Below are 27,170 nucleotides of genomic sequence, written 5' to 3'. Positions count from 1 at the left end.
ATATCTGGTTCCTAGCAGTTGTGGCTTTTACAACCTTATTGTATTTGCTCTTTACACCATCCCATTAAATTAACGGCCACACGCCATTCTTGTGTAATGTCATTCTCTCTGTCTAATTCGATTATCAGACTTACTCAACAAGAAGCAAATAAAAAGCAGCAGTTCCCAGCGGATCCAATAAGAATCCCTCTACTGCTTTGGTATGAATTCTGATTGGCTAATATAAATTACCGCACTGGACACTCTTCTGCTTGTGCTGTTCAATGGAGAAGTCTGTAAATAAAATGGTAATGCACAGAGATTGCAGTAGGCTTGGGTTACAACTCAGCTGTCCAATACTGTAGAGCCAACATTGTGACATTCCTGATAGCAGGATTAAACCTATAGGAGTATAAACAAAGTAAAACAGCATGGAAGGAGCAAAAATCTATTTAGTATGAGTTTTAGAGCTTGTACAGGGCTGTGAACATGGAGAGCCCCCGTTACAGAGAAATGCACCTCCATATTCTACACTTACCCGTCACTGAAAACTAGAAAGTTCTCCAGCATGGCATGGACAAGCTGCAGTGCTACTAATGTGATGAAAGATGTTATTGAATTTCCTGAAATGTAATAATTCAAATTCAAGGCAAATACTGCATGGAGAGAGGATGAAGATTAGTCAATGTCCTGGAGATAGGGATTCTGTTTGTCACAGACCCGGAATTTTGTAGCAGCCACACGAATATTGCACTGAGAAAAGTATTCTGAAGATATCCTTTGCAAACTGTCAAAATAAATACAAAACTAGACATCTGGTCCTCTGCTATCTCCTAACACCTGTGCTCTCACATGATCCTGATCTAAGCGTATAAAGGAATTCAGACTTATCACCAAAGGTGTGAGGTTCTTCCCTGAACTAGCGAGTGTTCCTGAACCCTCACCTATCCCAGCCGTATTCCCATCAACTATATTTTACTACAGACGTAGGCTACAGTTTTATACTGTTTGGGCCCTCTATATGTATGTTCACCAATCTCTAAAAGAGCTAGATACATTACAACCCGCCAGGCCCTTGAGGAACTGAGAGGGAATGTTTGTAGGATGGAAGTTTCAGGATAAAATTTGTTTTTAACACTCAGGAGTTTTTCAGGGTAGGAAAACTACTTTCAGATAATGCATAGACATCAAGATTCAGTTCCAAAACATGTCAGAAGGCTCCTCGGACCACCTGTAAGAAGAAGATCTGGAAGGGCTTGCTCTTCAGGTGTTTGACCAACACCTGGCTCCGCCTGGGGCAGAAGAAGTACAGAAGGAGGGCATCTTAGGAAGCTCCATGCTCCTCCTTGTGGTTCACTTCTTACGGCCCCCGGCACTGGATCTGCGATCAGACTCTCGTTTGATGTTTCCTTCGTCGGTGGAGGAGGTAGTAAGAAGGGTCTGGCTCCATTTGGCTATCTCCACATGTTCAGAAACACAAGTAGTTATAGCCGTGATCCAGTTTTTCATTTCCTCCTAATTAAAACAAAAAAGAGAAAAAAAAAGGAGCACATTAAAGTGGAAGTAAACTCCACAATTCGATTTTAACCTACAGGTAAGCTTATTTGTAGGATGTCATATCTTCCAAGCATGCACTGTTTAGGAGATATTCTAGCGCCCAGCAGCCGCCGATGACATCACCGACACATGCGCTCTGAAGAAACGGCATACCTGTGCTGTTCGTTCAGAGCTTTGTCCTGTGGCCGAGACTCCCACGGAAGTGACATCATCGTGGCTCAGCCATCAAACCCGGAAGGAAAAGCGGGTGAAGATGGAAGCTTCTGCAGCGGTGACAGAGCACTGCTGGAGGGCTTCGTTTCGAGGCAAGTTCATAATGCGCTAGTATGCAATTTATTCTAGCACAATATGCTATTGCCTTGAAGGAGGAAACTTTTTTTTCCAAAAGTTTACTACCGCTTTAAATGGAAATAGATTCTCTGTGTCTTGCTTCTACAAGTTTATTGTCTGCTAGGTATCTAAATGAAGTGTATAGTGCTTTTCTAATGTCATTTCTTTATGTTCCTAACTAGAGGATATTTTGTCAAGTAAATACGGTGCACATGATTCACCTTCAGCATTAGGCAGCCCATACATGAGTCAGTTTTTTTTTTCATTCATGCAGCAGGTATTTATCTGAAAATAATCCATACACATCCACTATTTAAAGTGGGAGTAAACTTCCATGCATGAATTTTACCTATAGGTAAGCCTATAGTAAGGCTTACCTATAGGTACTGTAAATACACTATATTACCAAAAGTATTGGGACACCTGCCTTTACACACACACACATGAACTTTAATGGCATCCCAATCTTAGTCCGTAGGGTGCATCCAGCCACAATCAACACAGGTAGTTGCTGGCTGTGTAAACAGTAGTGAATAGCTGCAGACGCTGAAAGCTTATAACTGCACTATACGGGGCTTGGCGGCTGCAGTTATCCGCATGCAGCTGTCAATCCCAGCTGCAGGAATCATTGAATCCTTAAAAATGTGTGTACTTGTGCGCCACTATGTTGTGCTATAAGACTACAAAACGAAAAAAACGTACAAAGCGGATCGCTCACACCTTTACAATGTGCAAAATGATATTAAAAAGTGGTGCCGTGCTCCCAAATGCTAATATGCTAGTACCCTTTTAAATCTGTTTGCATAGCAATTTTCAGAATCAGCATATCATATCAAACTATATATACCATAAACAAAACAAACAATGCATCAGTCCATAAAGTGTCCTTGGGTATGAATTTGCTTGCATATGCTCAATCATTCATAAAAAACAGGCTTGTGTTCACATATCCAAACTACTGCTTCCTTAATTAGTGTTCACCTCTATGTGCTCAACTCATCCACATACATTAGTGATAATCCCCTCCTCCTATGTGCCCTCACCTGGGGGATAAGACCAACCAATGGTCGATATGTGCATTTGTCCCTCTCTGGGATCTGTTTTATACTGTTTCACTCCTTTGGTGGCAATCTTGAATTTTGAATCCTCCTTCTCTTACACTTATCTCCATACGCTCAAATCATGAAGAGAGAAATCTGGACATAGTGTTTATCTTTTAAAACAACCGGTTTATTAAACACTAAATATAAAACCACTCACATTTTCCTGGTGCTTAGAGTGCACCAAACTGTAAAAAGCATTCAGTCCTCACAGTGCGGGTATAAGACAATTAGATGGTATTTCCATAGTATGCTCACAATGCGCACCTCAGCGTGATGACAGATTGGCCCTTCCCCTACATGTTACGCCACAGGACATTCCCCTGAGGAAGCCACGTGACCCTGTGGCGTAATGTGTAGGGGAGGGACCAATCTGTCGTCACGGTGAGGCACCCATTGTGAGCATACCGTCTGATTGTCTTATACCTGCACTGTGAGGACTGAATACTTTTTACAGTTTGGTGCACTCTAAGCACCAGGAAAATGTGAGTGGTTTTATATTTAGTATTTAATAAACTGGTTATTTTAAAAGATAAAGCATTATGTCCAGATTTCTCTCTTTATTATTTGGGCGTGAAGGAGGATTCTAAGTTCAAGATTGCCACCAAAGGAGTGAAACAGCATAAAACCGATCCCAGAGAGGGACAAATGCGCATATAGACCATTTGTTGGTCTTATTACCCAGGTGAGGGCACATTGGATGAGGAAATTATCACTAATGTATGTGGATGATTGGAGCACATAGAGGTAAACACTAATTAAGGAAGCAGTCATTTAAAGGGATACTAGCACATTAGCATTTGGGAGCATTGGATGCTGGGATTCCTATCATGGCTGCACGCCCTTGTTTATGCAGCCTAACAGGAAGTCGGATCACAGCAGAAATAAAGGAATTTTAAGACCCGAGGAGGCCAAGAGCACCAGAAGATGCGCTTCTGAGGTAAAGAGTAACTCCACTTTTGTTGAGAAAAAAAAAAACAGTCCCCTCTGGGTGATCTATGTACATTGCAAAGATTTTGACAAACTTTGTTCCAGATTCCTACTGTGAAGAAATAGCTGTTGTGTGCAAAGGGAATCTGAATGGGAGTGACTTTTTAATTATTAATCAGATGATACACTTACAGTGTTGGCAGGGTCTGCATCCCTTCAGAAGTAATTAACCCTTTAGGAGTATCTCACCAAAAATACAATTTTTGTTGCAGGGGATGCCTAAATTCTGATTTGTATCTTAGTGTAGACTTCTGGGAAAATCCGTGAGCCAATCACACTAGCAGGAAATGACATTTCTGGAGGGAGTTCTGTACACCATCTGTGTACACAAGGCCTCCAGGTTGCCAAATTGCATTTTACAGAAAATAACAATGCTGCAGGTTGAAAAGGAAAGGTCATTGTTATTAACATTAGATTACAATATGACTTGCTTAGCAATTGCATATGCTAAATTGTTTTTCCTGACAGACTCCATGGCAGCATACGTTCGGGTAGGCCCCGCCTCCTCTCCTACCCTATAGGACCCCACTCCTATAAATCTTTGCTCCTTTTCAGCATCCATGTTCCTTTTTTGTCCTCCTCAGGTTGCACATACCTGTGTGTTTCCTATCCTTCGTTTGGACGTTTTTCAGATTGTGGATTTGGTTCAACATGGTCCTGCCTCCGATAAGCCCTTGCTATTAGCCAGGTATGGAGGGGGCAACTGAAGATTCATCTGGTGACCAAAAGCCCATGCTGCTGCGGGTGGTCCTGTGTTGCCCGAAGCCCGGTGTACTGCGCCTGACCGTGTCTGAACTGAAACCGCAAGTACTCTTTACTTTCCAATGGATTGTTTTTCCCTGGTGCTAGTGTGTTTTCCTGTACCTTGTGCCTCATATTTGCTGCAGAGGGGGTTGGGTGTCCTTCCTGTCCGGCTTTCGGCACTTCCTGTGTCACGATCGCCGGTGTTGTGATTTTCTACGCATGCGCGGCTAGGTCCGAAAGCGAGGCTTGGTTAGCGCATGCGCAGTACCGTACTCAGCGGCCACTTTGCGCATACGCAGTTATCGCGTTTGGCGATGACGTCATTTTGGCGCTAAATTTAAACGGGAAATTGCAAACTGGGAATGTCATTTCTGTTGGCAGCAGGCTTTCCCGGCGTCCGGATTCCTATGCTAACAGGTTAGTGTTTGGTTTTTGCTTCCCCCCCCCCCCCCCCTCCTTGGCAGCTTAAAGTGGAGTTCCACCCTAATTTTATACTTACCTCCATCTTCTTGCTCCGGGTCACCTGAAAAACAAATGGCTAACTTTTTTTTTTTTTTACTTACCTCGTAGCGAAGAAAAAATACTTACCTTACTTCCTTCTTCCTCGGCCGCGGCCCGTCGTCACTTCCTGGCTCTGCAATGATTCCTGGGAGCTGAACGTCATCGCTCCCAGAAATCATTGCGCCTGCACCGGCCCCGACGTCAGTTCCGGGGCGCGCGCGCGTCATCCCCTTCTAAACAGCTTCTGGGCATGCCCAGAAGCTGTGGAGGGATGACGCGCTCGCCCCGGAAGTAACGGCAGGGCCGGCGCAGGGCATCGTGGGACCGAAGAAGGCGGAAGAGGACGCCGAAGAGGATCGCGCTGGCTTCAAGCTGCCCACATCTGAGATGGCAGCGCTGGACAAGACTTTTTCAAGGTAAGTATTTGTCCTAACAGGTAAGTGCAACCCGGGACAGATCAGAGGCTAGCCATTGTGGAATGCACTAGCCCTGACTGTCCTGGGGGTATTTAAAAAAAAAAAAAAAATCCAGGGTGGAACTCCGCTTTAAGCACAAATACCTATGTCTGTCTCCTTCTGTCTCCAGCGAATCGCTTCAGCCAGTATGGAGTCATCACCGCCCCTAAGTGATCAGCCCGCTCATGGCAGGTATTTTAGTGGGGTAACTTTTGGTGGGAGGTATCACGGATCTTATGTTTCCCGTGCAATCTTCTTATCGTGTTTTTAGTTCTTCCAGATGCGATCCGCAGCATAATGCCCGCAAGGAAGATCATCATTCCAAGTCGCAGCACCGGCATTCCTCGTCCAGATCGAGGCGCAAATCCCCTTCCAGCTCTAGGCACCGTGGTGAAGAGAGGTCATCCCCTTCCAAAGGCCACGGTCGCTCGGGTCAACCCCATAAAAATAAATGCTGGAGGTGTGGTCAGCGGGTCCCAGACGGAAAGTCTCTCTGCGACCGTTGCTATACTCAAGCCGCAGGGGAAAGACAGAACTCAGATCAGCATCTGGAGTCAGTGGTAAAACGAGTTTTGAAGGACTCTTTAAAAGATTTGGGAGTCTCTCACCAAAATATAACTTGTGCACAGCCACGTTCTCCAGATTTGGAATCGCAAGGCCAGGATTTTCTGGATTCTTCCCAACCAAGTCGTCCTTCCCTCCTTCTATCGGACAGTGGTTCTGATTCGGATGATCCCTGTACAGGCTTTAACTTTGGGCTAGTTCCCCCTTTGGTGAAGGCTGTAAGGGAAGCCCTTGAGTGGGAGGAGTCAACAATTCCCCCTCCAAAACAGAAAAAGTTTTTTAAACAATTGAACAAAGAACGTCTCAATTTTCCATTCCTAGGATAACTAGGGGAAATCACTGAGGAGTGGGGCAAGGTGGAGAGGAAAAATTCTATGTTTTCCAAAATGGCAAAACTATATCCCTTCAAACCATAAGAGGTTAAACATCTTGAATCTCCTCCACTCGTTGATGCTGCAGTGATGAGACTCGTAAAGCATGTGACTCTCCCTCTGGAGGATACAGCCTCCTTTAAGGATCCATTGGAAAGGAGAATTGACTCTGACCTGAAGCGAGTCTATCTCACAGCAGGCATGGCCTGCAAGCCAGCCTTAGCCCTAGCTGCTACTTCCAAAGCTATGGAGATCTGGTCTGAAGATATTGAGGAGACTCTCAAGAGTGTCTCTGAAGATGTCGCCAAGAGCTCTCCTATCCAAGAGTTGAAGATGGCATCCGCCTTCCTTAGGAAGGCCTCTATTGACATGATCCGTCTTTTGGCCCGTGTGATGCTATCTTCTGTCACCGCCAAACGGGCGCTTTGGCTTCGGCCTTGGGTAGCTGACGCCGCTTCAAAACAAATATGGTGTCGGATACCATTTGAGGGATCCTCCCTTTTTGGCAACAAATTGGAGAATGCCATCTCTAAGGCCACTGGCGGTAGGTCGGGGTTCCTCCTTCAGGACAGGCGCCAAAGTAACTTCAAGAGAGCGCCTCCTAGGAAGCAAAGCGCTGGCCGTTCCAGAGACGCACGCAGCTACAAGCCAGGCAAAAGCTATAATAGAGGCTGGAAGTCTAGACAGTCCTCCTTTCAGAAGCCATCCAAGAGTGATTCGTTTGGCGATCGGGAGGCCACCAAGTCGTTTTGAGGGTGGGCCCGCTCAGGCATGCCAGGTAGGGGCCCGTCTGTTCCACTTTCGGCATGTCTGGGCGGCCTCAGTTCGGGACGCTTGGGTGGTCGACACAGTTTCGGTCGGTCACTTTTGGATTTTCAGTCGCTCCCCGAGGCTCAGGTTTGTTCCAACCTCCATCCCTGCCTCAGAAGAAAAGAGGCAGATTCTGTTCTCTTACATAGAGTCTCTGCTACTCCAGGGTGCAGCGGTTCCTGTTCCAGACCTCGAAAGGGGTCAAGGAATCTACTCCCTTCTGTTTATGGTACGGAAGAAGAACGGCTCTTGGAGACCCGTCATAGACTTAACACATCTAAATCGGTATATTCTCAGAGAAAGGTTCAAGATGGAGTCTCTCCAAACAATCCAACTCTCAGTACAGCCGAAAGACTGGCTGATCTCTATCGACCTGAAAGACGCATACTTTCATGTTCCCATCGCAAGAAACCTTCAGCGATTTCTTTGCTTCGCCATAGGAGAAAGTCACTTCCAGTTTGTTTGTCTTCCCTTTGAACTCTCCACGTCGCCTCGCACATTCTCAAAAGTCTTGCTGGCAGTGGTGGCATTGATCAGAGTGGAAGGCATCAGATTGTATTATTACCTGGACGATCTGCTCCTCTTATCTCAGGACAAGTCTCAGCTCCTCAGACACAGAGACCGTGTCATCGAGGTCCTTCAAGAGTTCGGTTGGATCCTGAACCTCGAAAAAAGCCATATGGTTCCCACCCAATCTCTCATCTTTCTGGGAGCTTTGTTCAACACTAAGAATACTATTTCTCTTCCAGTGGAGAAAATTCCAGTGATCAGGGAGAGGATCTCTCTAGCCCTCTCCTCCTCTCACCTCACGGCTCGTCAATGTCTGAAAGTGATCGGGACTCTAGTAGCGACAGTTCCCATGGTAAAGTGGGCTCTCTGGAAGCTGAGACCATTCCAGAGAGGCTTTCTCCAGCAATGGCAGTCAGACGATCTGTCCCAACGGATTGCATTGACGGCAGTCATGAAGAGGTGTCTTCCATGGTGGTTGGTAGGAGAAAACCTTCTGAACTGTCACTCCATAGCCCCCATCTCCTGGATCACGGTGACATCGGATGCCAGCTCCACGGGTTGGGGAGCCCACTGCCTATCCGAAACAGCACAGGGCAAGTGGGACTTCTCTACCGTCGGGATGGTCTCCAACATTCTGGAACTCAGAGCAGCCTTCAAGGCACTCCAGGCCTTTCAACATCTGATTCAGGGTGCATCTGTAATCCTCAGGTTAGACAACACTACAGCGGTGGCCTACATAAAGAGGCAGGGCGGAACACACAGTTGGTCTCTACTGCAGGAAGTGAAGCCAATAATGCTCTGGGCTCAGAGGTACCTAGCCAACCTGTCAGCGGTGTATGTTCCGGGGATTCAGAACCTACAGGCAGATTTTCTTTCCCGAGTGACACTCGACAACAACGAGTGGTCCCTCAACATGGAAGTTTTCAAGTGGATTCAGTCTCTAGATTTTCTTCCGGAGGTTGACCTATTTGCTGCTCCAGACAACAAGAAACTTTCAAAATATTACACAAGGTTCCGAGACCCCCGAGCCATTGGGGTCGACGCTCTCACGGACCGTTGGAAGTTTCGCAGAGCCTACGCCTTCCCTCCGACTCCAATTATTCTCCAGTTCCTGCGGAGACTCAAGACAGAGGCGGTGGAGATCTTAGCTGTGATTCCATATTGGCCCAACAGGCCATGGTTTCCCCTATTAACCCTGCTCAGTTACCAGACGCCTGTAACTCTGCCTCTCAGGCCGGATCTTCTGTCACAAGGCCCTACCTTTCATCCGTGCCCAGCTCGACTACACCTCAAGGTGTGGTTCTTGAGAGGGGGAGATTGGAAGCATTAGGATGTCCGGCAGAAGCCATCCCTACCCTTTTGAGTGCTAGACGAAGCAGCACCAATAGGGTGTACGAAAGAATCTGGGCGAAGTTCTCCAGTTTTTTGTCTCCTAGAAGTGATCCTGATGTGATTCCTACCATACAAGATGTTCTGGGGTTCCTACAATCAGGCCTAGACCTATCTTTATCTGTCAGTTCATTACGGGTTCAGGTCTCAGCAATCTCATCCTTCACAGGAGTTTCCTGGGCAAGACATACATTGATTCGTCAATTTTTCAGAGGTGCTATGAGGTTAAAACCCCAGAGGAAGCCGAGATTCCCAAAATGGGATCTTTCGTTAGTTTTGGAGTTCTTCTCCTCATTAGAATCATCTCTTGGTAGACCTCTGTCAGTTAGAGAGCTTACACTTAAAACTGTGTTCCTGGTGGCAATTACGTCAGCAAAACGAGTCTCTGAGCTACAAAGTCTGGGGGTAAAAGAACCATTCCTAACCTTTTTCCCTGACCGAGTAGTTCTTATACCTATGTTGGGTTCAACCCCCAAAAGTAACCTCAGTATTCCACGAGAATCAGGAGATTGTTCTTCCCATCTTTAGAACAGATGAAGATTCTCAACATCATCCGCTTGATGTAGGCAATTCCTTACAACAATAACTAACAGCCATAGCTGGCTTCCGTCAGACAGACTTCCTTTTTGTTCTTCTTCACGGAAAAAAGAAAGGAATGCGGGCCTCTTCGAGGGCTATTGCTGCATGGATCGTTCAAGCCATACAATGGGCATACAAATCCAGGGGCTTGGATCCTCCAGAAGTGGTGACCGCACACTCAACCCGGAGTGTCTCAACATCTTGGGCAGCCTCCAGGCATGTCGCTCCCGAAGTAGTCTGCAGGGCGGTATCCTGGTCTTCGATCAATACGTTTATGTCTCACTATTGTATTGAACCAGCTGCCTTATCTTCTGTAAAGTTTGGTATTCAAGTACTATCGGTTGATGGTACCAATTAAAGTTTACTTTTGTTCAGCATCTTCCCACCCGGGAGTGTATTGTGAGTTATTTCCCGAACGTATGCTGCCATGGAGTCTGTCAGGAAAACGAAAATTGATATCAAATACTTACCGTAATTTTCCTTTCCTGATGGACTCCATGGCAGCAGGAGTTCCCTCCCAGTTCCTGAGTAGGCTAGTTATAGAACATGGATGCTGAAAAGGAGCAAATATTTATGGGAGTGGGGTCCTATAGGGTAGGAGAGGAGGCGGGGCCTACCCGAACGTATGCTGCCATGGAGTCCATCAGGAAAGGAAAATTACGGTATTTGATATCAATTTTCCGTTTTATTTGCTGTATTTTCCACCAAAAGTGGAGTTACCCTTTAAATGTAAATTTGTTAAACTAGAATTTAGGCCCCTTTCACACTTGGCCAACCTAAAAGTCATGTAATTTTGACTGGACTTAAAGCAATGCCTGTGTATTCTTGAGGGCTATGGACCTCAAAATGCATCAAAGTCGGACCAAAGTAGTGCAGGGACTACTTTGAAGTCGCTGCAACTTGAAGTCACACAAATATGAACAGTACTCATTGGAAATCATGGAGTATGACTTGTCATGCGACTTTTCGCATGCGCACAAGTGTGAATGGGGCCTTAGTGTTGCTGTATAAATAATGGCACCCACAGGCATTAGGTGACAGTGGCTTTCAATCTGTTCAGTATATTATTGTCTGCCCCTGATAAGCTAGCACCAGAAAGCGTCTCCCTTTCCCTCTGCCTAGGCTACACCTTAATGATGAGCCAAGCATGTAGGCATAGTCAACTGCTTTTGGCACTCAATTTTCTATGGACCTATTTGGAAGCTTTTAAAGGTTGTAATGAAGTTGCTATCGTTGGAAGATGATGGGTGAAGAATAACATTTCAGTAGGCATTACAGCCCAGGTGGCTATGGCACCTCCTCTACCCCCCACTGGTGTATCACTACTTCAATGTCACCTAACCACTTGCTTACCGCCCGCCGTGTTTTTACTTGGGCAGTGTGGCTCTATTGTGTGAATTGACGTACTTGTACATCGTTTCGTTCAATAGCCACTAGATGGCACAATCGCGCCATGATTGGCTAGCGGGGATTTCATTTAACGGGTGTGGCGGACCTGATGTCTGCCGGCCACCTGCGACCATCCCCAGGAGAGGCAGAACAGCGATCTTGCTATGTAAATAAGGCAGAACACCATTCTGTCAGGGATAAACTCAGTGATCTTGTTTTCCTAAGCAGGAACACTGATCTCTGTGTTCATCCAGTGAGTCCATTCCCAACACAGTTAGCAAGCACCCCCTAGGAACACACTTAACCCTTTGATCGCCCCCTGATGTTAACCCCTTCACTGCCAGTGTCATTACTGCAGTGACAGTGCATTTTTTTTAGCACCGATTACTGTAATAATGTCACCGGTCCCCAAAAAGTGTCAATTAGATGCTCAATTTGTCCACCGCAACGTCGCAGTTCCACTAAAAATCGCTGATCGCCGCTAGTAAATATAAAAATGCTATAAAAATCTTGCATCATTTGTAGACGCTAATACTTTTGGGCAAACCAATCAATACACACTTATTGGGATTTTTTTTTTTACCAAAAATTTTAAGCAGAATACATATTAGCCTAAAATGATTAAAAAATTTAATTTTTTTTATTGGCTGTGTTTTATAGAAGAAAGTAAAAAATATTTTTTTTTTTTCAAAATTGTCACTCTTTTTTTGTTTATAACGCAAACAATAAAAGCCGCAGAGGTGATGAAATTCCACCAAAAGAAAGCTCTATTTGTGGGGAAAAAAAAGACATACATTTTTTGTGTACAGCGTCGCACGACCGCGCAATTGTCAGTTAATTTAACGCAATGCTGTATCGCAAAAAATGGCCTGGTCATTAAGGGGGTAAAGTGATTAAAGGGGTTGTAATGTCAGGAAGGTTTTTTTATCTTCATGCATTCTATGCATGAAGATAAAAATCCTCTGTGTGCAGCAGCCCCTCTCGACCCCACTAATACTTACCTGTTCAGCGATGTCCACGAGTGTCTCAGCCATTCGGGACTCTCCCTCCTGATACACAGCAGTGGCGTCATTGGCTCCTGCTGCTGCTAATCAAAGTCAGTTAGCCAATCAGGAGAAAGGGGAGCGGGACGAACCGCAGCTCCATGTCTGAATGGACACACGGAAAAAAAAACTAGACTTTACATTCACTTCAATGCTTCTAGGGATTTACCTCATCTTTAGCGTGAAAGAGGAACTCTCTCCCATCTGTCGACCTACAAATAGAAAACAAATACATATTTTTCAGTTTTTTTGGCTATGGCTGTAGGAGCTAACCATGGAATAACATTTTTTAGTCAGATCCTTTACCTGAGTTTGAAGACAAACTTCTTTTTCTTATACTCATTGGCTATTTCACAGGAAGCTCCATGTAGATTCAGTAGGGGTTCCCCTCCATGTGTTGCTCCTGAACTTTGACTTTTTGCATCCTTGTAGACTCCCAAGTCCCCTTTGTTCAGGACACAGTACAAGTTTACCCAGGACCTGCAGCGAACAGGGAAAGGACACCTGAAGCCAACCTTCCAATAACAGCAAATATAAATATCTACCAGTCACACAACCTTAAACAAAATGGCAAAAGCTTAGACAAAGTTCTGTTTATCAGTGTGAAGTTCTCTGGTATATGCCATGGTGTCAGAAATGGGTCCAGTGCTGGCATATAGCATTTTGGAAAAAAATGTGAGCCAGAAACTACTACCAAAGTCCTCATTGTGAGACAGACGGTCTTTGCAAAGTGGTTAATATTAGGATGGGGCCAGAAACAAACGACCTTGCTGATTTGTGAAAGTTTCCATAAGAACAGCTTGGGACATATGTCGCCCTTGTCAGAAAGTTACATAAGTACTTCATCCATTTTTGCAGCATATTCAAGGCTTTTATTTTCGAAAAGGGGACCAAATCCACTTTAACAGTGATGTCCTTGATGCCCATTTAAAACCATTGGAGCAGATGAAAGTATTGGTGTTTCCTGCAGCCAATGATCAGAATTACTGTATAGTGTCACCTGTCCCTTAGCAGATGGCTAGTAAAACTGAAAAATACAATCATTTAGCCATTAGCACCCAGGTAGCATTTGGGGTCCTGAAAGGAACATTACATGGTAGAGACTGTTTGTCCATGAGTGGACAAAGTGGGTTATGACCATGTGTGCTCATAAGAACACTCTATGAAACATGTTTAAATCTGAGAAATAATTTGTCTGGTTTTGGCCTAGTGTTAGCACGCTTGCTATGTAGCACTGGGATCCTGTGTTAACATCCCACCAAAAACATTATACGCATTTTCTTCCCCAGGATATGCGAGTGGCCTCCAGTTTTCTCCCACAATTTAAAAACATACTTGTTCAGTTAATTGCCTTCTAACCATTTGAATACAGAATATTTACTTATTTATTTATTTCAGGTTCTTATATAGCGCTGTCAATTTACGCAGCGCTTTACATATACATTGCACATTCACATCAGTCCCTGCCCAGAATATACTGAATACCTACAGTAGGAACTTTAGACTGCAAACACCTTTGGAGGCAAGGCTTCATGTCAATGCACTGGCATTTTTTGGGCCTATATACAGTAATATAAACAAAATAAGTAAAATCAAGCCCCTGCTCCCTGTCTGCACCTGTTTGAGGCTTTTTTGCTGGGTCCATCCAGCTCATGTTTCCTGAAGAGGTATCCTTCCATTTGTACGGTGTGGGTTGGAGGAGGTGGAGGAGGGGTGTTGTTCTGTGCTGGAGCTGAGCGGGATCTCCGGGCCTCCCCCGGTGCTTGGTTTGGGTCCTTAGGACGAGGTCTTCTTCTGGGTTTGGGGCGATCTCTTGCTCTTGGCCGATCGGGCCTGGGCGTCCTTTCTGGAAGTTTTTCCACACCATTAGGTAAGCGGGCTGGAGAATCCACACTCTAAACAATAAAGAAACCTTAGCTGTAAATGACAGAATAACAAAAAGCACAACTTTCTCTCTCTACAAGTCTGCATAATATTCATTACAAAATTAATCAAAAAATCCAGTCCAAGCAAAATGTTTTATAATTAAGAGCAGTTTTTCTCTAGAAATAATGAAGAATTAAGAAAGATTTTTACAATTTATACAACATTTAAAAAAAAGTTTTAGGGAATCACTGAATGTTGGGGGTCATAAAAATATATTGTCTTCTACACAGCAAAACACAAAATAGTTGACTATGGTATTATTAGCAGGTTACTTAAATTTCTCCTCTCTGTTTAGGAAGAAAGATGATCCTTTTTGTTTATAGTAGGGGTACCCAACTCCCAGGCCGTGGGCCAGTGCTGGTCTGTGCCCTGTTTGAGGCAGGGCCGCAATGAAGAAGCTGAGCAGGGGGGGGGCGAGCAGAGACCAGGCCTGTTGGCATCATTGCTCAAGTCACCACCCACATCACCGCTGTTGGGTCCACCTCCATGAGACTCTCAATCTCATAGGTGCAAAACCCTGTGTAATCCGTCTAATCAACTGTGCATGTAACTGTTTTCCTCTGGCTCATGACTTGTAATGCTGGATTCCTTGCTGAGGCCATAGTGCTGGGGAAAGGCTGCAAGAGGCTTTACTTGTAGTATGTTCTTTCACTGCACAAAGAAAACCCTTAGAAAGTGGCTTTACAAAGTGACACGCTACATCATGTTGGCTGCGGTGGCAGGCTACATCTAGTGGCTGCGGTGGCTCATGGTTACAACTAAGCGGACATTTTCCGTGAAACGCGTCAACCGCTGTGCATCTTTCCCATATCTTTGGCTATATGGATATACCTTGAAATGTTTTTATTACTTTTTGGATACAAATAAACAGATTTTATTTACCTTTCATCTTCAACTTGGAGTGTGGCTTTTTCTACCTACATATCTATATTGTCTGGATTGTGGATCCTTGCCTGCACCTGATTTGGATGACTTTGGGACTGTTTTATCACCGGAGCGGTTCTTTCCTCTCCTGATCTGTACCTCTGGTGGCTGCGGTGGCAGGCTACGTCATCTAGTGGCTGCAGTGGCTGGCTACCTCTGGTGGCTGCGGTGACAGGCTAGCTCTGGTGGCTGCGGTGGCTACATCTAGTGGCTGCGGTGGCAGGCTACCTCTGGTGGCTGCGGTGGCAGGCTACCTCTGGTGACTGCGATGACAGGCTACCTCTGGTGGCTGCGGTGGCAGGCTAAAGTGACACGTTTCATCTGATGGCTGCAGTGGCAGGCTACAGTGACACGCTTCATCTGATGGCTGCAGTGGCAGGCTACAGTGACACGCTTCATCTGACGGCTGCAGTGGCAGGCTACAGTGACACGCTACATATAATGGCTGCAGTGGCAGGCTACAGTGACACACTACATATGATGGCTGCAGTGGCAGGCTACAGTGACACACTACATATGATGGCTGCAGTGGCAGGCTACAGTGACACGCTACATATGATAGCTGCCGTGGCAGGCTACAGTGACATGCTTCATCTGATGGCTGCAGTGGCAGGCTACAGTGACACGCTACATATGGCTGCAGTGGCAGGCTACAGTGACACGCTACATATGATGGCTGCAGTTGCAGGCTACAGTGACACGCTTCATCTGATGGCTGCAGTGGCAGGCTACAGTGACACCCTACATATGATGGCTGCAGTGGTAGGCTACAGTGACAGGCTACATATGATGGCTGCAGTGGCAGGCTACAGTGACACGCTACATATGATGGCTGCAGTGGTAGGCTACAGTGACAGGCTACATATGATGGCTGCAGTGGCAGGCTACAGTGACACGCTACATATGATGGCTGCAGTGGTAGGCTACAGTGACAGGCTACATATGATGGCTGCAGTGGCAGGCTACAGTGACACGCTACATATGATGGTTGCAGTGGCAGGCTACAGTGACACGCTACATATGATGGCTGCAGTGGCAAGTGACACTGATTCTGCATTATGGTGAGTTGAAGTATTTCATTATATATTACAATATAATAGAAATAATGTTTTGCAATCATCCTGACACCATATCCACCATGGTGTCGGGATGATTGAAGAGCTAACGCCTGCCCCATCCCTGATCCTTGGCAAAAATTCTCTTCTACCTGGTGCCAAAAAAGGTTGGGGAACGCTGGTCTACAGTACAGGGCAGACTGCACAGCGCTAGAAACAGCCAATCCTCTGGCAATAAGAAGCTCTTCCTGGGGCATATTGGTCATCTCACCTTGGGGTTTGTAATTGTTTAGCTTTGATATCATATATATTTCTGTCTGCATGTGTCATGCACAAAGAATACTTACTGCAGGGTTATTCTGTGATGCTTCTTTTTCCTGCAGCTGTTCTACAATATCGGCGAGTGTCGCCTTTCTACATAGGGATAAAGAGCACACTGTTAGTTTTTTGCAGGTTACTGACGAATGACAGTGATCATTTTCTAACCACTCAGCCTGTCACCTCATCACAGACCAGCAACTGAAAGACAAAATTCTTCTTTCCAGGAAACAGTCCTACAAATAAAAGATGATCTATACTGGCCTCAAAAAAAACCCCAAAATAGCACCAAAAAAAAAAACAAAAAAACATATCACTCTCCGCATGCCTAAAAAACAAAAATGTAAAGATGTAAAGTACCATGTTCCTTAACACCTTACCACCCTTCTGCCTTCTAGTTGCTGGTCATGGGACCTAGAGCTGCTGACTGGTTCTGTGGCACATGACCATCACCAAAGGGTAGCAGAATGCAAGTGATTCATGAAAAATCAGATGTCTCTGTATCATTTTTAATAATTACTGCAGGAAGTATTTTGAATAACATATTATTATGTGGCCAATAAAAAAAGTCGACTTCAAGGTACCATAGATATTCATTTCCACTTGTCCAGTACCTATCAGTTCAAAAGTCCTAGAAGTAATCTGATAAGTCTACCATCAACTACCACCTCAGGACACCCCAGGTAATCTGAACATGTGGCCAAAAAAGCAACATATTCCTAACAAGCAGTAAATGGGCTTTAAAACAAACTCTCACATACCTCTGTAATTGCAGAGTACTTTATCCTCAAATCACAACAGAAACTCCGAAGTCCAATTGCAGTCTATTTCTCAGGTGCTTACAGCGCCTATTTGTTTGCAAAAGAATGCTAATGCTGGAAGGCAGCTATGTTCCATCAGAGGAAGTAAGGGGAGATGAGCTGTGAGTGGAGTGCCTCTTTTGTAAAATTTAAGGATGAATCTCTTCACAGTGCCTGCAGCTACATAGGTCAGTGAAGGCATGTTTTAAAACTAATTTATAGCTTGTTAAGAATTTGTAAATATATAAATGTCTATAGATTTACTTTTAACTAAATTAGTAATAGACCAAACAGGAATTATAAAGTGTGTTCCCAAATGTCAGAGGGGAGACAAGCGCGGTACACCACTGTTAACAGTGGTACTTTCACTGTTGAGTCATGGGGGTGCAGCAGCTTCTCAATACAGCAGCTGATCGGTGGCTGCCGACAGGAACCTGTCTGTGTTGTGACTGCGATCATCGGGACTACGGAGCCCATCACAGAGAGACTGACGTCATATACAGGCAGCCATTAATTGGCCAGCCGGTACACAGGAGCAACCCAAAGAGGGATGTGAAGAGTGCCCTACAGAGACAAAGATGTCTGGGGCAGTTGATGGGAGCAGGGTCACAGCGGAGAACAAGGATCGAAGGTAATGGACACAAGATTGAATATGCTACAACCTAAGAAACATCCAACATTACAGTGAATGCAGCTGACATTGGAAAACTTTGACTTTGCTTATTCACGCTTGAGAGTTCGGGCTTGGATTGTCTGCATCGGAGTGGCTGGTAAGATCGCGGCTCCCTGCCAGACCTGTCTGGCATAGGCATTAGACCCTCTATTGGATCCCATTGGAGTCCTTCCTTGATTACATCTAAAGGCTGGTTTACTTCTCCCCTCTGGTAAGCGCATAGCGTGGCCTTAGCATGCGGCACTGATTGTGAAAAAAGTCGCAATATTGCAGTGGAGGATTCCTTTCTTGCACTTTGCACATTTATTTGGACTCACTTATCCTCCTCTGATTATCTATATTACCTATAATATGGTTTATCTATATGGACAATATGTTATTATGATTTGATTCAGTTGCTCACTGCTACAGTTCATGTTTATGTCTATGTTTTTATTACATTTGTGTCAATTTAGCGTGGCTTTTTCTTTGTAAATACATAAAGTTGAATTAAACAAATCCTGCCTGCTAAACTGGCCTGTGGCTGACAACATGGTAGAACAAGTGTCATGTTCTTGTAAAGGCTTCTGATGGATCATATGAAACCAACCCAGCTGTTCTACACTGTCAGGTCCAAGTTGCTCTGCATGTGCTTGGTAGACAGGAGGTTCCTTAATATACTCGACTTTTAAAGACGTACACTGCCCTGTAAATCCTGCATCATGAAGCTAAGTAAAGGCTCATGGTGTGCATAATAACATAATTTTTAATTGAGGCTCCTGATTAAGTCAGTAATCAGCAGTTCTTTCTTCAGTATTTCCTGGTGGCTGACAACAGTCCCATCAACCTATACTTCTTTGCAATATTAAAGTATAACTAAAGGCAAAACTTTTTTTTTAGTAAGTTATGGATAGAGAAGATATAGATTAGAACACCTGTCAGTTATTAGTGCTGTCTGTGTCCTTTTAAGGAGATTCACTCTCTCTATTTGCACTTTTTACCATTAATTATCATTCAAAGTGAAAGTAAAAGAAAATCCCAAAAGTTTAGGTCATCCACAGAAAAGTATTAAAGGGGAAATGTTCCAATGGGGACACTAGTTCTGATGACCTGGAGGTCCCCAATGAACTCCCTTCATTTGCAGGGATTTCCTTTTACTTCCTGTTTGGCTATGAGACAGGAAGTGAAGGGGAATCTGCACAATGGGGCACAGATGGAGAAAATAAATCTGACAAGGGTTACTACCCTCCCTTGCTTTATCCAAAATGAAAATAAAGATTTTGCCTAAAGGTTCTACTTTACCTAACAAATTAATTAAAATGGACAGTGAGCATATGATGAGAAAGTGGTATTGGTAGCGTGTAATAAAGTCATCCAGGAAAAATTACTACACAATACAAAAGAGGAAAGAAATCTGTGTGATCGTCTGAGAGGACTGGAAGTAAAAAAAAGCCACTATTGCTTATCCAAAGCAAGGCATCCCCATGATCAACAATTGTCCTCATGTATTCCTTGTTTTACCCACAGAAAAACTGTTATGTCATTTCAGGCAGAAAACTGAGGTTCCTTACCCTCCATGTTTGTCAGGCTCTTTCTTTGGCGTCTCCTGCTCACTGGACTCCTGCTTCTCTGCCCTCCTCTCATGCCGATCTCTCCTCCTTTCTGTCTGCTCCGGTTTTGGCGTTTCTTGTTCACTGGACCCCTGTCTCTCCAGCCTTTTGTCATGTCGGTCTCGTCTCCTCCTTTCCTCCTGATGCTCTGGTTTGGCAACCTCCTGCTCACTGGACTCCTGGCGTTCCAGCCTGCGATCATGCCTATCTCTCCTCCGCTCGCCATGACGACTTGACTTACCCTCTGCTTTCTCCACAGTCAAAGTGGCCATACCTTGAGCAAATTTGATCTCTGCTCTTTCCCCACGGGTTCCTTCCTGAGCAGGCTGAATCTTCTCAGTTATCTTAGCTTCTACATGATCTATCTTTGGCTGAAGTCTTTCCGGCTTCATCTCTTGCCGTACATACCCTACCCTTGCTTCTCCCCTCTCTGTCCGTGTTCTGTGGCTCTCCACATGGATCCCATTAGGAACAGATAGAGTGTCCTTCTGCTCCAGCTTAGTCTCAGATTTTTCATGGAATGGCTGTTGGACAAGAGGTGATGGTCGAGATGAAAAGTCTGTGGTGTCTGGAAAAACTTTTCGGCCAAGGAGTGGGGTTGCGGGTTGTTTGCTCTGTTCAGCTTTCATCTTCTCCAGCTACAAAAGGGAGAATGTAAAGAGGTTATAATGCCACAATGTGGTACTAAGCATTTTTAAAGCTTAACTTCATGTAGACATAAAAAAAAAAACAAACAATGATTTATTCATTAAAAAAATTACATTTATTTTTTAAAAGAATTAGCAAAAGTTACCAATCCCGTAACCCTCTACACAGCAGCTGAAGCAGGGACAACACTCAGGGTTCTATTGTTTTGCAAATGGTGTGTGTGAAAATGCACGCAAGAGAGATGCGCTAATCAGTGTACTACTGCTCCTTCATTGTCCAATCACAGGGAAGGGTGGGTTCTGGATTAAACTGCACTGCTTAAATCCTGTAATGACAGAAATGTGTAAGCTGTGGTAAACTACACTCAACGGCCACTTTATTAGGTGTACCTTTCTAGTACCAGGTTGAACCCCTTTTGCCTTCAGAACTGCCTTAAAGTGTTTGTTACCCTAAAAAAAAAAAAAAAATATGATCCTGTTCCCTTAAAGCATGTTATACAGCACAGTACTTGTGCTGTGTCATTTGGCCCCCTGTATCACCTAAAATACCTGGCTGATCCTGCCTAGCTCTTCCCCCCCCCCCCCCTGTAAACTGACCACGGTTTTATATGGCTACTGAGTCCCTGACACCAGTCAGTTTAAGTGCCTCCATCATCCGCAGCCCTGCTCTGTTCTCTCTGTCCTCCTCTCCCCCCCTCCCTGCCGGTCAGCTCTTACCAGTGCCCGCCCCTCCCCTCCTGCTGCTGAAATTACTTTTAAATCTAAATACAATCCACTCTGTTTCTTAATGCTAGGTGTCAGAGTGTGTGGCTATACCTGAGGATCTTCTCTCCTCCCGGCTCCTCTCCTCCCAGCTGACATCAGCGGAGGATTCTTGGCCCCACCCACTGCAGCTGTCACGCCAAGGGTGGAGAGAGCCGGCCGGTCACGTGAGCACCCAGCGGCACTCTGAAATCATATAGCTGGCATTTTCTTTTATGAAACACACACTGTAAACATAGCATTAGGAAAAAAAAGAGGATTACATGTAGATATGACAGTGGCTTAACAATCACTTCAAGTCTTCATGGCATAGATTCAACAAGGTGTTGGAAACATTCCTCAGAGATTTTGGTTCATATTGACATGATAACATCACACAGTTTCTGCAGATTTGTCATCTACATTTTCATGATGTAAATCTTCCATTCCACCACATCCCAAAGGTGCTCTATTGGATTGAGATCTGGTGACTGTGGAGGCCATTGGAGTACAGTGATCTCATTGTCAGTTTAAAAAAAACAGTAGTGAGATGATTTGAGCTTTGTGACATGGTGCATTATCCTGCTGGAAGGAGCCATTAGAACATGGGTACATTGTAGCTATAAAGCAGGAGTGGGGAACCTTTTTTCTGCCAAGGGCCATTTGGGTATTTATAAAATCATTCGGAGGCCGTACAAAATTATCAACTTTTAAATGTGCCTATTATATTTGGTCAAAAATTTAATTAACTCACCCCTAATGTGATGGCTGCAGCTGCTTCTCTTTGGTGAGGTGTGTGATGTTAGCTGGTATTGATGATGTTGCTACTCGCAACTGGTTTTCCAGGTTTGCGTCGGTCAGTCTGGAGCACAGTTGACTTTGTGGTGGTAAGTTTTGAAAGGAACTGCTGTGGGTAATTCTGGTGGGTATAGATGGCTGGTACTGCTGGTGGGTACAGCTGACTGGTACTGCTGTGGGTACTGCTGGCTAAGGCTGGTACTGCTGGCTTGTACTGTGCTGTGGGTACTGCTGGCTGGTACTGCTGGCTCAGGCTGGTACTGCTGTGGGTATTGCTGATTCAGGCTGGTACTGTAGGTACTGTCTTGGGTACAGCTGGCTGGTACTGCTGTGGGTACTGCTGGTTCAGGCTGGTATTGCTGGCTGGTACTGTGCTGTGGGTACTGCTGTGGGTACTGCTGGCTAAGGCTGGTACTGCTGGCTTGTACTGTGCTGTGGGTACTGCTGGCTGGTACTGCTGGCTCAGGCTGGTACTGCTGTGGGTATTGCTGATTCAGGCTGGTACTGTAGGTACTGTCTTGGGAACCGCTGGCTGGTACTGCTGTGGGTACTGCTGGCTCAGGCTGGTACTGCTGGATGGTACTGTGCTGTGGGTACTGCTGGCTGGTACTGCTGTGGGTACTGCTGGCTGGTATTGCTGTGGGTACTGCTGGCTGATACTGTGCTGTAGGTACTGCTGGCTGGTACTGTTGTGGGTACTGCTGACTCTGGCTGGTACTGCTGTGGGTACTACTGGCTCTGGCTGGTACTGCTGTGGGTACTGCTGGTTCTTCTGTGGGTACTGCTGGCTCTGGCTGGTACTGCTGGCTCTGGCTTATACTACTATGAGTACTGCTGGCTCTCGCTGGTACTGCTGTGAGTACTGCTGGCTCTGACTGGTACTCCTGGCTCTGGCTGGTACTGCTGTGTGTGCTGCTGGTGGGAAATTCTGGCTAGCAGCGGCACCGCGCTGGAGGAAGAAGCAATGTTTCCTGTATTGGTCACAGGCGGAGTGCATTTGATATCACTCCGCCTGTGACTCAGACAGTCAGAACAGAGCCGGAACTATACAGGAAGCATTGGCTCCGTTCTGACAGATCAGCTGAGAGACACAGACTCAGCTGCACGGGGGGCCGGACCAAATGACTTTGAGGGCCGCATACGGCCCCCGGGACGTAGGTTCCCCACCCCTGCTATAAAGGGATGGACATGGTCAGCAACAATATTCAAATAGGCCGTGGTGTTTAAACGATGCTCAATTGGTATTAAGTGTGCCAATAAAATATCTCCCACACCATTACACCCCCACCACCAGCCTGAATTATTGATACAAGGCAGGATGGATCCATGTTTTTATGTTGTTTATGCCAAATTCTGACCCTACCAACAGAATGTTGCAGCTGAATTTGAGACTCATCAGACCAACATTTTGCCAATCTTCTATTGTCCAATTTTGGTGAGCCTGTGCAAATTGTAGCCTTTTTACTATTCTTAGCTGACAGGAGTGGCACCCAGTGTGGTCTTCTGCTTCTGCAGTCCATCTGCTTCAAGGTTCCACGTGTTGTGTGTTCAGAGATGGTATTCTGCAAACCTTGGTTGTAACGAGTGGTTATTTGAATTACTGTTGCCTTTCTATCATCATGAAGCTGTCTACCCATTCTCCTCTTGAACCAGTCTACCCATTCCCCTCTGACATCAACAAGGCATTTTCCTCCACACAACCGCCGCTTACTGGATATTTTCTCTTTTTTCTGACCATTCTCTGTAAACCCGAGAGATGGTTGTGTGTGCAAATCCCAGTAGATCAGCAGTTTTTACAATACTCAGACCAGCCCACCTGGCACCAAAAACCATCCCATGTTCAAAGTCACCTAAATCCCCTTTCTTCCCCATTCTGATGCTCAGATTGAACTTCAGCAAGTCTTTACCACGTCTAGATGCCTAATCACATTGAGTTGCTGCCATGTGATTGGCTGATTTGCAATTTGTGTTACCAAGCAATTCAACGGGTGTACTTAATAAAGTGGCCGGTGAGTGTATGTTAAAGCTAGGTTCACTTAAAAAATAAATAAATGCACATTTTTTTACAGGAAAAAAAAAACGGAATTTTTGTAAAATCTTACCTGTAAAATTCCTTTCTCTGATTCCTCCGACAGTCGCCACCGCCTCTAAGTCATAACTGTTGGGTATTGACTTCCGCTCCGCAGGAGTGGCTAGGCATAAAGACTTAGTCAAAAGAACAAAGGCGTTTGCATATACACACCTACGGGGGCTGTCCCATCTGGTCAATACCCCCCCACTGCATGGTCACTCCCAACTCAGTTTGGTAGCATAGCAGTAGAAATAATAACACAACCCCAAAAGAGGGGCAGGGGCGGCGACTGTCGGAGGACTCAGAGAAAGGAATTTTACAGGTAAGATTTTACAAAAATTCTGTTTTCTCTTACGTCCTCCGACAGTCGCCGCCGCCTCTAAGTCATCACTGTTGGGATGTCCCAAAGCAGTATAGACATGAGGGGTGGGAGACGCAAACGTAGAAAAGGCAACGCAGTACCCACATCAGAGAAAGTAATCTTACATGCACAGTAAGAAATCCTGCTGGCAACAGAAAAAACAATGCTCAACAGGAGCAACAGCCCAGGAAAGCAAACACCAACAGCCAGGGACCCATAGAAAAAAACAGGGGTCCTTCATGGCACTGCTGCACTGAGAACCTTGTGGACAAAGGAAGCATCAGCTGACGCCAGAACATCTACTTTGTAGAATTTGGAAAAAGTGTGCACCGACGACCAAGTCGCAGCTTTGCACACCTGGGCCACGAGGCCCGATGCCAATAGGCCCAAGACGCACTCACAGATCTGGTAGAGTGTGATTTAACAGGGAAGGGTGGAACCCGTTCCTTCAAAGCATAAGCCTGCTCAATGGTCTGTCTGATCCATTTGGCAATAGTCGCTGCAGACGCAGCCATGCCCTTCCGAGGTCCCTCAGGAAGGACAAAGAGGAAATCCGTCTTCCGAAAGGATTCCGTGGATGACAGGTAAACCCTGATCGCCCTGACAACATCCAGGGAATGCAGAGCAATCTCCTTCGGATGCTTAGGCTTCGTACAAAGCGAAGGCAGGACAATGTCCTCATTAAGGTGGAACTCAGAAATCACCTTAGGAAGGAAGGAGGGTTGCAGACGTAAAACCACCTTATCCTTGTGAATCACTAAGTACGGAAAACGGCAAGATAACGCCGCCAGTTCCGACACCCTGCGAGCCGAAGCAATCGCCACCAAAAAGGCAACCTTCTTGGACAGCAGAGGCAACGATATTTTCCGTATGTTTTCAAACGGAGCATCCTGTAACACGGACAGAACCAAGTTCAAGTCCCAAGGAGGTAGAGGCTCCTTTCTGGGAGGAGCCAAATGTCGCACACCTTGAATGAAGGTGCGAACCAGGGAATGAGACGCCACAGGGCGTTGAAAAAGAACAGCTAGTGCGGACACCTGGCCTTTGATCGAGGCCAGCGCCAGGCGCTGGTCCACCCCAGACTGGAGGAAAGCCAACACCGAGTACGAGTGAGGGGAGAACTCCCTGGACTCACACCAGGCGAAATAAGCCTTTCAGGTACGGTAATAGATTTTACCAGAGGAGGTCTTTCTAGCCTTGACAAGGGTAGGGATGACCTCAGGGGATAAAGCCCTGTCCTTCAGGACCTGGGTCTCAACAGCCAGGCCGTTAAAGCCAGCGACTGTAAAGCAGGATGGAAGATCGGACCCTGAGATAGGAGATCTTCCTGCAGTGGCAGCCGCCACGGAGGCGCCACTGCCAGATGAACAACGTCGGCGTACAGGGACCGGCGTGGCCAGGCCGGCGCCACTAGAATCACCAGGTGCGGTTCCGAGGCTAACCTGCGGAGGAACCTGGATAGTAACTGGATCTGGGGAAAGGCATACATCAGACGATACTGATGCCAAGGGGCCACCAACGCATCCGAGGCGTCTGCCAGAGGATCGCGCATTCTTGCCACGAACCTTTCCACCTTTCGGTTTAACCGAGATGCGAACAGATCCACGTCCGGGGATCCCCACTTTGCACACAGCATCTGGAAGACCTCCGGGTGCAGGGACCATTCCCCCTGGTCCAGGGTCTGGCGGCTCAGATAGTCGGCCTGCCAGTTCTCCACACCCGGAATGTGAACCGCCGAAATCGCCGGGACACGAGTCTCGGCCCACGACAGAATGTCGGTCACCTCCCGGGCTGCCCAGGCACTCCTGGTGCCCCCTTGGTGGATAATGTAAGCCACCGCGGTAGCATTGTCCGTCTGTACCCGGACAGGATGGCCCCGAAGTTGGTCCGACCACTGGAAGAGGCAGAGTCTTCTCGCTCTCAATTCCAGCACATCTATCGGGAGAGAGGACTACTCCTTCCGCCAAACGCCCTGGGCAGACAGGTTGCCCAGGACGGCACCCCAGCCCGACAGACTGGCATCCGTGGTAACCACCGTCCACAGTAACGGGTGGAATGACTTGCCTTCCGACACCGTCGGGGACTGGAGCCACCACAGAAGAGCCAATCTGGTCTGGCGACTCAATGAGACACTCAGATCCAGAGACTGAGGGAGTTTGTCCCACCTGGCCAGGATCTCCGCATGGAGAGCCCGCGTGTGAAACTGGGCAAAGGGTATCGCCTCGAAGGCCGAAACCATTAACCCTAGGCCTCGCATACAAGTCCTGAGTGACGAGGACGGATTGTCCCTGAGGGACCTGATCTCGTCCTGCAAGGTCCGGAGCTTGTCCTACGGCAAGAACACCTTTGCCTGAGCAGAGTCCAGAATCATTCCCAGATAGGGAAGACGAACCGATGGTGACAACGTCGATTTCTGAACGTTGATGGTCCATCCGAACTCCTGTAGCGTCTGTACCGTGGTGGACAGATCGCGCAGAAGGTCTTGGCTGACACTCGATCTCAGAAGGAGATCGTCTAGGTACCCCAAGACCGCAATGCCCTGTGCTCTCAACAGGCCCAGAACCGGCGTCAGCACTTTGGTAAAAACCCTTGGAGCCAAAGCGAGACCGAAAGGTAACGCCACAAACTGATAGTGGTCCTCTGCGACAGCAAACCGAAGGTACCTTTGGTGACCTTCGAAAATGGGGATGTGCAGATACGCATCCTTCAGATCTATCGAGGCCAGGAATTCTCCTGGACTCAGAGGCCACCACCGAACGGAGAGATTCCATTCGAAACTGTTCAGCGCTTTCAGGTCCAGAATTGGAGGTACTTTGCCCTCCTTCCTGGGCACAGTGAACAGGTTTGAATAAAAATCTCGAAACCTGTCCCGATGAGGCATCGGGACAAACACCCCTTGAGCAAGAAGGTCTTGCACCGCTCGGTGCAGATCCTGCAGACGCCCAGGAGGCAAAAA

At 46.3% G+C, this 27,170-nt stretch overlaps 1 protein-coding gene across 3 annotated transcripts in view; it reads right to left on the bottom strand.

The window, feature by feature from the left end:
• Positions 1 to 402: 402 nt before the first annotated feature.
• Positions 403 to 27,170, bottom strand: part of SPTBN4 (spectrin beta, non-erythrocytic 4) — a 353,544-nt gene continuing 326,776 nt past the window's right edge. For all 3 annotated transcript variants that reach the window (XM_082262860.1, XM_082262861.1, XM_082262862.1), the window contains 6 exons: positions 19,558 to 20,234; positions 16,564 to 16,630; positions 13,929 to 14,206; positions 12,618 to 12,791; positions 12,481 to 12,523; positions 403 to 1,494 (listed from right to left, as the gene is read on the bottom strand). In XM_082262860.1, the coding sequence (XP_082118986.1) occupies positions 1,333 to 1,494; positions 12,481 to 12,523; positions 12,618 to 12,791; positions 13,929 to 14,206; positions 16,564 to 16,630; positions 19,558 to 20,234 (1,401 nt within the window). In that variant the 3' untranslated portion in view covers positions 403 to 1,332. The remainder of the gene's footprint in view (positions 1,495 to 12,480; positions 12,524 to 12,617; positions 12,792 to 13,928; positions 14,207 to 16,563; positions 16,631 to 19,557; positions 20,235 to 27,170) is intronic.

This window comes from Pelophylax lessonae, assembly GCF_965119305.1.
Source record: "Pelophylax lessonae genome assembly, chromosome: 7".
In the NCBI taxonomy this organism is placed as follows: Eukaryota; Metazoa; Chordata; class Amphibia; order Anura; family Ranidae; genus Pelophylax; species Pelophylax lessonae.
This window is presented reverse-complemented; position numbering and strand designations above follow the sequence as displayed.